At 39.9% G+C, this 14,336-nt stretch overlaps 2 protein-coding genes across 2 annotated transcripts in view; one reads left to right on the top strand and one right to left on the bottom strand.

The window, feature by feature from the left end:
* LOC306934443 (rabphilin-3A-like) overlaps nucleotides 1-5,269 on the bottom strand; it is a 62,959-nt gene extending 57,690 nt beyond the window's left edge. Inside the window, exon 1 of the mRNA XM_079517012.1 lies at nucleotides 5,191-5,269. The gene's annotated coding sequence lies outside the window, so the exon portion shown is untranslated. The remainder of the gene's footprint in view (nucleotides 1-5,190) is intronic.
* On the top strand, nucleotides 4,463-14,028 carry cUnh5orf34 (chromosome Un C5orf34 homolog). Its single transcript, XM_079516421.1, has 11 exons — nucleotides 4,463-4,793; nucleotides 5,511-5,600; nucleotides 6,184-6,582; nucleotides 7,329-7,579; nucleotides 9,566-9,661; nucleotides 9,941-10,061; nucleotides 10,481-10,572; nucleotides 11,406-11,475; nucleotides 12,358-12,455; nucleotides 12,904-12,950; nucleotides 13,127-14,028. The coding sequence occupies exons 1-11, from the start codon at nucleotides 4,578-4,580 to the stop codon at nucleotides 13,309-13,311; spliced, it is 1,665 nt and encodes a 554-aa protein (XP_079372547.1). The 5' UTR covers nucleotides 4,463-4,577; the 3' UTR covers nucleotides 13,312-14,028.
* The last annotated feature ends 308 nt before the right edge of the window (nucleotides 14,029-14,336 follow it).

Genomic DNA, 14,336 nt, shown 5'->3' with positions numbered 1-14,336 from the left:
CTCAGACTCCTCCCCCTCTGCCATAAGGACTTGAAACGAGTGAGGCAACAGACATCAACTGGTATTTCTGGGCTCGCAGCACAGGAGCCTATTTACTGCTGTCCTGCACAAACAAAAAGGTAAGATTATTAAAATATATATGTTTATTCTTGCATATATTTGATTCTTCAGCATTTTGTCTGGCACTGGCACACACATCAGAAAGTGAAATGTGCAAAGTCGTACATGTGGCAATGTTTGATTTCATAGGATAAGTAATTAAATAGCTTTAAATGTGCGATCAACTGGTGTTTTTTTAGTGCTTTGATCAGTAACGTAAAAGTGTTTGTTTCTACAAGAAACTTACAAAAGCTTAAAAAGTAGAGAATGTGTTGTACAAAGTACAATGCAATTAAGTATTCAGTAGCCTAGGTTATTCCTGGGTATACATTAAAGGAGAAAGGATCAATACTGAACCCATTTTGTGCAATTTACAAATACATTATTAATAATGCTCTTCTGCCGTGGCTTCACTTATAAAAGCCATTATGATCAGAGCCTGCACATTTAGCCTATGCTCATTTCTGATTGAAATGAACTTCAACTTCGTTAACTACTGTAGTAGTCCATTAACTCTAATCGAGTTCTAACATAACTCCCAACAATTAGATTTCAAATGGGGAGACATGACAGAAGTATCTGTTTGATTACAGAACAATGGGACGAGGAGAGAATATGGGACATCTTACTCAACACACTGGTCGCAGACAGCAGAAGCAATATGTTCCTATGGATGTGGAAGGGGTGATAACATTCGATGTGGAACCCTTGGCAATCCGCTTCCTTCGGACATTCAGAGAAGTCCTGAAATTTGTTCTCTTCAGCTACACAGTGTTGTTTGGAGCTCTTCTCTTAGCTCGGTGGACTACATATTTTGTGGTTGCGAAGTACAAAAAATAATACTGCAGACTGTCAGTATAAATAGTGTATTGTGGGATTTACAGGTTTTAATCAATTGTGAAGTTATTAAAGAAGACTTTATTTGGCTTTGCAGTGTTTTGCATTTTAATGTGAACTTGAACCTGTAGCCTATGTGTGAACATAATACAATTGTTAATAGTAATAAATACACAGCATATTACAAAAGCATATCTTATTTTTAGAATCACAAAAATGGATCATTGTTGTCCCTTGTTTAGTTGAGGGTGATCTGATGAATTCATTGTGTTAACTTATTTGATGTTAACTACGCGGTGCATTATGCTTTGATCTCACTTATCTTATCCAACAGAAGTGATTTTTTTCCCCGGAGAAAATCGCTTTAAGTGGGTGTTCCCGGTTTTGATTGATTGAAATATTTATTAACAGTTTGCAGAATTACAGTACTATAGTACAGTATTTCAAGCACAAACTCAATACAAAGACTGTTAACTGTGTGGACGACCCAATTAAGCATTACACTTGTTTACAAGAGGGTCCACCTTGTTCAATTCATCAAAACATTTAGACACGTACAAATAGACACTTCTATATAGTCAAAGAACAGAACAGGAATTCATCATAAAGTAGGTAAAAAGGGAAAAGAAACATATACAGTGAGGGGAAAAAGGGGGGGGGGGGATTCAGATTTTACCGGGGCCAGTTTCGAATTGCAGCTGTCCGCAGGTGCCCTTTGAGAGCGGTTTTGAAGGAGTCAAGGGATTCGCATGTCTTAATGACTGTTCGTAGGGCGTTCCACATTTTGGTGGAATAGGAGCGAAAATAATTTAGTCCCTTGTTTGTGCCGAATCTGGGTTGTACATGGTTCGTTGCACTCCCTCTGGTGTTGTGGGTGTGGACTTCGTTAACATTAAGGAAGTATCTAGACAGGTACATGGGTTACTACTGGGCAGCACAAATGCGGTACATATATGAATGGGGGTGAACCCAGACATAACAAACACATGGATCGATATTGAATCTCAAAACTGTGGTAGGCCTATGTTGACACTTGAGGTCTGCCCCTTTGTGAATCATAACAAAGCTAAATTGGAGGTTGAGGAAAACTTCATTGTCTTAAATACACTGAACACCTGGAATAACATCAAAGTCCATTTTAAACTTAAAAAACATTTTTCACCTTTGGCTCCTATATGGAAGAACCCAGGTTTTCTTCCCTCATATCAAGACCCAGTATTCAGGGTTTGGCATGATAAGGGACTGGACCAGCTTGCTAAACTATATAACAGAGGCACAATGGAGTCATTTGAGAATCTAAGGAATAAATATTCATTACAACAGTCACATTTCTTCAGATTTTTACAAATCCGTCATTATGTAACAAAGAACATGCAAGCCCCTAGGACATCCTTCCTAGAAAATATTCTTACACGACCTGTGCCAGAAAGATTTATTTCCTATCTGTATGAATGTTTTGATATAAGTTCAAACCACTCCACTGATCATATTCGAGGGCAGTGGCAGATTGACTTGGAATGTCAGATAGAAGACAATACTTGGACAACAATTATAGGAAATACACTTACTATTTTGAGTTGCAATAATGATGATAAAGACAATTCAAAATTTTACACAGAGCTAGAGCCTAGAGCTTCAAGTAAGGATGAGGGTGGATTGGGGGTTCCGAACTTACGTTTTTACTACTGGGCAGCACAAATGCGGTACATATATGAATGGGGGTGAACCCAGACATAACAAACACATGGATCGATATTGAATCTCAAAACTGTGGTAGGCCTATGTTAACACTTGAGGTCTGCCCCTTTGTGAATCATAACAAAGCTAAATTGGAGGTTGAGGAAAACTTCATTGTCTTAAATACACTGAACACCTGGAATAACATCAAAGTCCATTTTAAACTTAAAAAACATTTTTCACCTTTGGCTCCTATATGGAAGAACCCAGGTTTTCTTCCCTCATATCAAGACCCAGTATTCAGGGTTTGGCATGATAAGGGACTGGACCAGCTTGCTAAACTATATAACAGAGGCACAATGGAGTCATTTGAGAATCTAAGGAATAAATATTCATTACAACAGTCACATTTCTTCAGATTTTTACAAATCCGTCATTATGTAACAAAGAACATGCAAGCCCCTAGGACATCCTTCCTAGAAAATATTCTTACACGACCTGTGCCAGAAAGATTTATTTCCTATCTGTATGAATGTTTTGATATAAGTTCAAACCACTCCACTGATCATATTCGAGGGCAGTGGCAGATTGACTTGGAATGTCAGATAGAAGACAATACTTGGACAACAATTATAGGAAATACACTTACTATTTTGAGTTGCAATAATGATGATAAAGACAATTCAAAATTTTACACAGACTCCATTATACACCTCTACTGAGAAGCAAGCTTGGTCTCAACTCTCCTAACTGTAATAAATGTGACACAGAAGTTGGTACATATGCACATGTGCTTTGGAAATGTACAAAGATACAGGTGTTTTGGAACGAGGTGAAGAATGAGCTGGACACCTTGCTTGGATATAATTTGAACTTGTCACCTTGTGTACTAGCAGCTAAGGTATCCAGTGCAAGGACCAGACAACGCCAAATTGGTTGGAATACTCTTATACATAGCGAGAAAGACTATACTCAAGCTTTGGATTCATAGAGACGTTCCTACACTGGATGATTGGTACAAGGAGGTAATGACTGTGGTTCCTCTGGAGAAACTGACTTATCTCCTCCGTGATAACATGGAAGGGTTCACGAAGGTATGGGAACCAGTCTTAGATACAGTGGACCCTTGTTCTAGACTGCTTCAATGTACCTTATTGAACGGTAGTGAATAACAAAGACTCTGGTGACCTGTAATGTAATCATGTCAAGACTGTGGTGTACTCGTTTTGTCTTTTTTTTTTGTGTTTGTGTGTTTTTTGTCTGTGCATTGTAATGTCCGTATTGTGGTTCTTGTTGTTTTCCTATGTTACGTTGAAAAAATAAAAATGTGTGGTTCTATATACATTGAATTGTGATTGAACAGTTGTGAAATCTCAGAGCCTCAATAAAAATACATTGAAAAAAAAAAGAAATCAGTCTGGTCTGTTTTCTTTTTAATTTTAACAGTTTTCAGGGGCATCCTCAACTTTGTATACAAAAACATGTGTCTTTCACTGGGCCATATAACGTTATGGTAAAACAACCGAATGTAGGCTATAGGCCTACTGATATTAATTAAGTTAAGCAATAAAGACTGAATGTCTTTAATGGCTAATCCGCTATAGTCCCATGACAAGAGATTAAAGAGAATCAAACCAACCCCAACTCACTCGCACAAAAAAAAAACCCAACTTAACACCAAAGCATTACACTTGTAAACAAGTGTAATGCTTTATGGTGTCGTCCACTCACAGTTAACAGTTTTTGTATTGAGTTGTGCTTGAAATGTACTGTAGTGTAATTCTGCGAACTGTTAATAAATACTTCAATCAATCAAACACACACACACACCAATGTCTCTGTCTGATGACGTCACGCTGTTTGAGTTTCCCCGCCCCTGCAAAATAACTGCTATCTGCTGCTTGCTGTCAAGCTGACGCTGTTGTGTTTGTTGTCAACTCGGAGAAGAAGTTGAAGAACTGAACATGACGGCAACAATAAGTTCCAACGTGGCCGCTGTGATGATGATTATGTACGAGGACGAGTCTGTGGATGTACGTTATGAGGACGGGTCGCGTGTGCTCTTGTCGCCGTGCGGTTCTGAGTTCGTGCTGGTCAAAGCCCCTGACCCGGCCATGCATCCTCTGCACACCTCTGAGAAGGTTCGGCAGAGGACCAGGTTTGCCATCAGCACCTACAAGGTACTACAGAAGTAGCTAGCCAAGCTAGGTCATCATTATTACATGACATACAGACTACAGAGTACAGACTTGACTAGCCACATGTTTCAGTGCTAAGACTTGACTTAAGTTGTGACCAGGGAAAACTGCAAGGCATTGATTGATCACTGATCAATCAATTCCAACTGAACAAACTGAAGAAAACTGACATGAAAGTAGCCTACAGAACCCCAGTACTTGAGTCAAAGACTCAAAGTATATACTGTAAAGATATTACTTAATATATTAAGTACTTAATTTTACTTAATTTCACTACAATTGAAAGTTGCTCAGTCAAATATGTGTTAATTGTACAATATATACAAGTACAATATACCATAATTTAAAAAAAAAAAAGCAGTTGAAATGACAAACATACCAGTTATATTGAATATGGTTCTTTCCTTTCTGTCTGTTTGTGGTTGTTGAGTGCTGCTGGTAGGAACGGTTTGGCTCCCCAATCCCTGTGTCTAGCCCCCTCAGTGCACCTGTGTCACCTTATAAATGCACACCCAGTGCTGTGCTTTCAAGCCCGCCACCAAGTGGTCAAACATAATACTGGAAATAATCTAAATAATGCCTCTCCTAATGGCTCCTACATCATATGTTTCCCAAGTAAAGTACAGAAAGTCTACTAAAACAAATGGCATTGATGTTGTGACCCACTCTGACACTCCAACATGACCTTTTGATTTGTAGGACTTGTTGGTGGATATATTGGCATTCAGGAATAAATATGCCCTTTGGCCATACCTGCCGGAGGAACTTACCCCTGTTGCTCGTATAAAGGTAACAAGGGCTTGTATTGTACAGTGTCTTTTCCTCCTCACATAGTTACGGTATGCTTTTGTTGTTCTGCCTAAAGTCAACGTTTTTCAGCCCAAGGACCACTCAGCAAGGGACCCCCACTACATATTGTATAAAATTGTGTTGCAGATTAAAGTTTTTCATATTCATAGACTTCGCTCTGTAATCCTCCAGGTTGGGCTGGGCCATGTGGTCAAAAATCACAATATTTTGACACCAATTTTCTATATAATGTTTCAAATTTGTACAAAAATAGGCAATTTATAAGGTATATATTGTAGCCACTTGCCATGGCACACTTTTCATAGCCAAAAGATCGCAGTGCACACCTAGATATACGGTGTACATACATACCTGTAATATATGTTTTATACCACACACATAGTAAAAGCAACACTTATGCCACTAACAATCACAATATTATATCAAATATTATATCAAAATATCTAATATCACGATATCAATATAATATTGACAGATTGTCCAAGCCTAATCCAGGTGGTATAATAATAGATTCATGGATCGTCTTCCACCAGCAAATCATGATTACTTTCTCTCCTTTTAGCCTTTTTTCAGTATTGACTCATATGTGGAGTGGCCTGAGTCGTCTTCCTGTGGTGCTGCTGAGCTCGGAGCCTGTGGTGAGACCGTCATCAGGTCAGTGGATGGGAGGGCCAGTGTGACGCTGTCATCCTCAGGGGAGGAGTTCTCTGTAGAGTTCATGTGCAGTCTAAGTCAGGCTCCAAATCAGCAGCACCACCACGGGTCGCGTGCTCTAAGCGGAGGAGAGCCTGACGGCACATCAGTCGGTCAGCATCACCACCACCACCAACAGAGCAACCCCCAGACCACCAATAATGATGAAAGCAAACAGAATCAGGTTAAAGGAAAGAGAAATAAGAAGGAGGAGGTGCACAGATCTTGTTCTCCACAGAATAGCACCCACCGCACTGCTCAGCCCAAGGTAAAGGCCCCCCTGCAATGCATTCTGCATGTCTCATATTTATGTGTACAAACATACTGTACAAACATTCACCTTCACATACACCCCCCTCACCTTCAAATACAGTGTGATAAAATGTCTTTCTGATAGAATGATCATCTGATTAATGCATTTCTCATAGAAATACAGCGTGATAAATGTATTTCTGAACATTAACACTAACCCTAACTAACCTCACAGACTCCGTCACGGTCTAAAACTTCACTTTATCGGCAAAAAAAAGTTATTTGCGGTTGGCACAAAAATAGTGCCGCAAGCAGGATTCGAACCCAGGAGGTGTGGATTGAAAGTCGAGTCACTAGACCACTATTCTGCGGCTGGCAGAATGGGTTTTCAGTCTGTAGTAGAAGATGACAACGCCCAACTCATGTAAAAAGAGAGAAAATCCCCGCCCAGTAGGGGAGCGGTAGGGCATATTTCTGTCAGAAGCCGTTGAGGGTTGAGTTTACCCTTTTGCATACAAGAAACAAATTGTGCTGTGCACATTAATTGTTCTTTCATCTTGTCTAGCGCCACCAGCAGGCCTAACTTTACGATACTAAATGATAAGCAAACTGGGGCGATTTCTAGGCCTTGATAGAGGTTTGCATTCTACTCTACGGGTGAACTCTTGTTTATATTGTTTTGTTATCTTTGTTCTGTTCTCTTCATCTTAATCTTCTATTACGTATATTCTCTGCTACTTTACTCTCCTTCCATCATCTAAGCCGGAGAAGATGTACCGCTCCACTGCAGTGGTCCAGCATTGCTCCTGCGCTCATATCGCCCCCATGTGGCGCTACCCTGTCTCTCTGGCTCGCCACCACAGGGCCATTCGTCGCTCCAAGCCTCCTGGAGATGTAGACTCCAGCCAGACATGCAGGACGATGAACACGACAGTGGAATCCTGTGAAGAAGAGAGGAAATCTTGTCTTCCAGAGGCACTTCCTCTCACTTGCACCTCGCCTCATCAGCACAGGTACAAGGGATAGACTTACCGATTTTAACCACGTAGGCCACTTCATACGTTCAGCAAAATAGCCGATCTACAAGCTGGGGGGCAGGGGGGGTTGCAAAAACTATGTTTTATTACATTGAAACAGTTTTAAACATAATGCAAGACGACGTATGTACGTTAGGAGCTAGTGCAAGAGGGTTGAGCTGGAACCAAATCATAAATTTAACCAAAAATCAAATAACACTTCCATAACAACTATGGAAACCTGACGTCTTGACTACTTAACTAATAACCAAAATAGCAGTACATAAAACCTATTCTGTGTTTCTTTCCTGCAAACTAGTTACTAAAGTATTAAATCAATCAATCAATCAAATTCTTACCTAGGCAAACAGAAATACAGAGCAAAGAGGTTTGGTATATAGGGAAAAAGAGCAGTCCAAGTACAGAGTGAAAGGTCAAGATATAGGGTTTAAGTGGTTAAGTGGACACACACACACACACACACAGACAGACAGACATGATCTGCTGGGTCTCATAGTAAATGCTCACTGCGTTCGCAACAACACTGATGACAGTGCTGTCAAACAAGTCTATGAATCTATCTAGTCTATTGAAATCTTTGAAAAAGTTTAATCTGATTAGTGGTGGGGTGGGGGGGTAACCTGCTCAGTATACCTTTAGGCATGTAATTCATCATTCATGTGAATTGTCTTTGGTGGTTTATACATTGAACTGGAATCTGAATCTAATTATCTGTGTATGAATCTATCTATTGAAATCTTTGAAAAAGTTTAATCTGATTCATGTGAAATCCCCACAAATCCAGAATCCCATCAAGTCTGTTACTTGTAATCACAACCCCACCAAGTCTAGCTTTCTGGTGCCTATAAGTCACCAGGTGCAACGGAAAGCAGCCCAACTGCTCGTCACTCTTCATCTCCATCCTCTCCTTCAGTTCTTGCCAACTGGGGAATGCCAACCTGAGATTTAGTCACGCTTTGGAGCTGTACACAAAATAAAATCCAGAAATGTATACAACATCCACAAATGATTAAAGGGACATTTCACCGCTGGAAGAAACGGCAGTCACTCAATGTTAATAGTATTTGTAGTAGATAACAGTAGCACAATTTGAAATGTGCAGCCTATGGCCAGAAGAATTATGAAGTGTGTTTGACTAGGGTTTGACTGGATTGCTGGATTCCTACGATGACCATAATGCTTTGGTGCACTCCCTCCTTGTGGAGAGCTTAGAGTATATATGAATAGAGACGGCACCCGAGTTCTCCTCCCATCCACTTGCATTAAGTTGCTCAAAAGCGCATGAGGCGATTTCACTGTGCATTCTGGGTAGGAACAGAGTGCATTCTGGGATGGATTGGGCCCAAACACATGAACGCGCTGCCGCTGACTATCATTGCAGGCATTCAGCGTTCACGTGTCATCGTGAACGTGCACAATGATAGTCAACGGACCAGCGCGTTCATGTGTTTGGGCCCACGCTGCAATATCAAATTCGGCCACTATGTCCATTTCGCCTCAGGGTTTCATCCGGGTGCCGTCTCTATTCATATATACTCTAAGGTGGAGAGGGGTGAGGCTGCATGGAGGTGTGACTTGTAGTCCAGGAAGGAAGTGAGACCACATTTTCATGTCAAATTTTGGACATGAACATGGTGTCATGACTAAAATATCTAAAAAACACATATTACACACATACAAACGCAAGCAAAGTGTTTCTTCATCATTAAAATAAGATTGGGTTGCAAAAGGGGTGAAGTGGCCCTTTAATACAGGCAGAAGTGTTTCTGCAGACACCGACACAGGCGACACTTGACACATGCTACCAATGGGACGAGAGTACTAATAACTGAATACTGAATAGGGTCATTTTAGGATAGGTTTATGCCATTTCAAGGAAGGGGGGGGGGGGGGGGATCATTCATGTGATTCTTTGGTGGTTTATACATTCAACTGGAATCTGAATCTAATCATCTGTGTTAGGTGGAAGTTCAACGATCTCTTCCTGTCAGACGGAGAACATTCAGAACTTCCATCGGAGCTGATCAAAGTGATGTGGTGTCAAGGAGTGATCTACAGGTACTGTACTGAGCTTTCAGATTTTGTTTAAAAAAAAGTGTGTGTGTGTGTGTGTGTGTGTGTGTGTGTGTGTGTGTGTGTGTGTGTGTGTGTGTGTGTGTGTGTGTGTGTGTGTGTGTGTGTGTGTGTGTGTGTGTGTGTGTGTGTGTGTGTGTGTGTGTGTGTGTGTGTGTGGTTTCCTCCTCCATTGGTGTATGAATGTGTGTGAATGGGTGAATAATAATGCATCTATGTAAAGTGGCTTGGATGTGTTTGTGTGCGTGCGTGCGTCCTATGTAGGATCCTCAGTGGAAGTACTCCAGTGATAGAGGTTTCCCCAGGTGACGGATCAGTCATCCGGTCTAACGGTGCACTTAACAGCTATTTCACCCACCACAGAACTGAGCCCCACTCAGTGGAGGTAAACTGTCATGTACATACGGTACTGTCGTACCACAAATAGGGAGAAATAGCCGGTCTACAAGCTCATGAGATGCGTTGTGAGCTTGTAGATCTTAACACCCATACGTAGTTACTTTTCAAGGCAAGCCGGGAACACCTCAGCATCATATTAGCTGTTGCTGTTGGGCTGATCTTCTCTGATCTGCTACTTTACAGTTGGGTGCCACCGATATTGTCCCTTATCATTTGACCCATTTAGGCCTGACCTCAAAATTTAAAAAAATCCTTCTAAATCCTCCAGTTTTCTGAAATAAATATTTTCACGTTTTTTCAAAAATAGCAGACCTACAAGCTCGTAGCGCGCCACAATAAAAACAATATCATACTTTCACAATATAAATGATTATAAATGAATATGCATGGTGAACTGTCTTCTAGGTGAAAGAGGTAACGCATCATCTAAACAGCCTTCCACCGGATGTACCTGGACAGGTGTACTCTGTGGACTCTATTGTGAGTCTTGCAAGCAGGTAAGTTGGAAGAGAGACTATTAATATTTTTCATTTCAAGGATCCATTAGATCACAGACCCCCATTTGATAAAAAAAATGTTTTCTCTAGGATCACGATTTATGTTTGTGTAAATTGTTGTTAATTTAACTTATAGATTGTACAACTGCTACCAAAATGTATAGACTCTCTGAGTTACGGACATGTAAGGGTCTACTGTCAGGGCAACCCCCTCAAGAACGCCTGGGGGCCCCGAGACCCGATGTTGAGAGCCAGTGAGCTAGAATGCCAACAGCACTAAGGCTGTCACGGTTACAACTTTAAGCTGACGATTAATTGTCATACAAATACTTGTGATTAATGATTTAATTGCGTTTTTTTGCATTGAACATTGGAACGTTCATATATTGTTTCCATTTTATTATTATCCTGTCTGTGTGTGAATTCCAGCAATTATAGCATTTGTCTACTATTTTTATTTTTATTTCCTGAATTGATGTTTGGCAACACATACTGTAGTGTCCAATTATTTGTCTTATTGCTTTCTGTATGTCTTTGTCTATTCTTGTTCATGAAAAATGAATACAATTTAAGTTGAACATTGGAACGTTACAATTTGTATTTCTGTTTGCCTTTTTGAATTCGTAAACGGGGACATTTACAAAATTGCATGAAAATTGCATGGAAATGATTCCATTATGCAAAAATGATTGAGATTATCTCAAATAATTGCAATTAGGCTAATTGATTAGGCTAATTAGATGAATTGTGATTGTGACGAGCCTAAAACAGCACAGTCGAATGGATTTGATGCCAACTGCAGCACTCTTTCATCCGTGTTGCATTGTTTGCAGGATCCTAACGTGCTACAACCAGGCCAGTGTCTCGTTAACGCTTCCAGTCGCACCCAGCTGTTTGGAACAGGTTAGACTCTTGATCTACAATCCATAACTTTTTTATTAGTGAATAATCTGTGTGGTAGAAAATGATATAACTAACATAGAAACTGTGGTTGTTGTTGTAGTTGGTCTCCCTGCTCAGATCTTCTATTGAGAAATCTTGTGGTTAAAACCCGGGTGGACATGAATGTTAAGCATTGCAGACAGATGTGATAACAGATGTGTTATCAGTAGTGTTGCATATGTATACACTTCTGTAAAACAGGTCCTGTATTTGTTTGACCATTTTTTGTCAACTCTAATTTTGTTACATTCTATTAAAGCCCCTTGAGTGATTTATTGATTGATTTAAGTATTTATTAACAGTTTGCAGAACATTGGTACATTTCACATGAAAGCACAACTCAATACAAAGACTGTTAAGGTTTTTCCGAAAATGCGTTTTTCCGAAGATGCGTTTTTCGGAAAAACGCAGGTAAAAATCAGAAAACGCGTCCAGTGTGCAGGGACCCTTACTGTGGACGACACACTGATAAAGCATTTCACTTGTTTACAACAGGGTCCACCTTTTGCAATTCATCATAACATTTAGAGACGAACAAATATACACTTTTATATAAAAAACAGGAAATCATGTAAGGAGGTAAAAAGGGAAAGGAAACATATACAGTAAGGTGGAAAGTGGGCGGGCGGATTCAGATTTTACGGGGGCCAGTTTCGAATTGCAGCCGTCCGTAAGTGCCCTTTGACAGCGGTTTTGAAGGAGTCGAGGGATTCGCATGTCTTAATGGCTGTTGGTAGGGCGTTCCATGAATGAGCTACATTCTATGTGCTACATGTGCAATAAAAATATATAATTTATATTACAACCAAAAATGAATAAAAATCGTTTTCCTCCTGTGTACAGAGCAGACGTTCTTCTCGGCCGGTGTCATTAGAACAAGAGGTATGCAGTGGTGCAGCCTTACACCATGGCATTTTAGTGCCACAGATGGAACAAAGCCGGTAGGTGGTGTTTCACTGGAAAATGTTCCGATGTTTTTTAATTATTTTGACCTGAGATCAGATTCTAAAAATGTCTTCTACATCCTGACAGTTTTCTGAAAAGGCTATGTTTCTATGTCAGTCGTTCTTCGATTTAAAAAAAATAGCAGACCTACAAGCTCGTAGCGCGCCACTCGGTGGCGCGCTATGAGCTTGTAGATCTGCTATTTTTCAATAGCTAAAGCATAACATAATGCTAACACCATAAGGGGTTCCCGCCCAAAATGGGTTAAATTATTATTCCTTTTTTCAATTTTGGCAGATTTACAAGCTCACAACAAATTGCTTTGCGACGTGCATTATACAGTATATACCACTATTTGTTGTGTGATAGTATATGGGGCGTACAGGGGTGTTTTTAACAAAGAGGAACTGCTGTTTTGTTGACTGACTTTCTTTCCAATTTCAGGTCAAACCTTGTAGACACAGAACTGGAGAAGATAAAACGATTTAACTGTATCCTTCAGGTTTGAAATGGTTTTGGGCTGGGTGCATAAACGGATGTTTTGGTGGGGGTTTACATTTTAACTCAAGCTCTGTATTTAGCATTCTATACTAATTGATTTGGCCCTTATATTGTCCTAGCTTTGGTACACACTACTGAATAAACATGTTCTTTAACGTCTTACCAGTTCTGCTGGAGAACAGCAATCTGCCTGGAACTCCTAAAAGTTCTCATGAGAGGATGGGTAGCGCAATGGAAGCAGAGGCTTCTAGGGAACCAGTGGATGACGACTGCATTGCTGCGGCACTGCAGAGAACATCCAGAGCAATACAGGACATTGACACACTCCTTTCAGCAACCACACTCTTTTGAAACACTTCTGACAAACTCTTTTCAGGAACCAAACTCGCAGAAACTGTGCTGCTTAAAGGACCACTTCACCACTTTTCAACTTCTCTTCCTATAATTGGTCCTAACTAATGTTCATGATAATATACCACCATTTTTTCCTACTCAGTCTGTGTCTCACATAGGATGGCTGTGGGCAGTTCAGAAACCTGTCCACCAGTGACATCATCGATGGTGAATCCAAGCTAATAGAAACTGCAGGCTTTCTTTTCCTGAAAAGTTGCAATGCAAAAGTTGAAGCCATCGTTCTCACGATAATAAAAATCTAAATATATTTTAAAACAAATCTTGTTTAAAAAAAATCTGCCTAATGATGATGTCACTGGTGGACGGGTGTCCGAACTGCCCAAAAGCCCTCCTATGAGACACAGACTGAGTAGGAAAAAATGGTGGTGTTTTATCATGAACATTAGTGAGGACCAATTATATGAAGAGATGTTGAAAAGTGGTGAAGTGGTCCTTTAATAGAGATACTTACAAAAAAGAATATTCTGCTCATTGTCAAAGTCTACCGTTGGTACTTGGGTTAGTGATTGCACCTTTTTGATATAATGTCATGTTTACCCATTCCATTAAATACATTTCCTTATTGATGATGAGATGTATGACAACTGTTTTAGGTACCTGTCAATCATAAATGCATACAGTATTTTGTTTTAATATTAAATGTATTACCATCAAGAAGAAGTCTCAGTGATTGAATAATTAGCTATTGTAGTAAGAAATGCACATGTTTGAAGACTAAATATATATATTATTATATACATATAACCATATATATGTCATATTATATATGGTTGCATCAACCTAACATACTTTTTCCCCTCCCCATTCTTTTCTGACTGTTTAAAGCACTGATATTATTATCGAAAACCAACAATGTTTATACACATAGTTAACAACTTTGTGCTGAGTTAGCAGCTTAGTTTGCACCATCAACCCAAATGTGACAAATTGTGGTTAGACAATGTAGATTCAGATTCACTTTA

The sequence above is a fragment of the Electrona antarctica genome (genome assembly GCF_951216825.1).
Source record: "Electrona antarctica genome assembly, chromosome: 12".
In the NCBI taxonomy this organism is placed as follows: domain Eukaryota; kingdom Metazoa; phylum Chordata; class Actinopteri; order Myctophiformes; family Myctophidae; genus Electrona; species Electrona antarctica.
The sequence above is the reverse complement of the archived record's forward strand: the minus strand, read 5'-3'. Positions and strand labels throughout refer to the sequence as shown.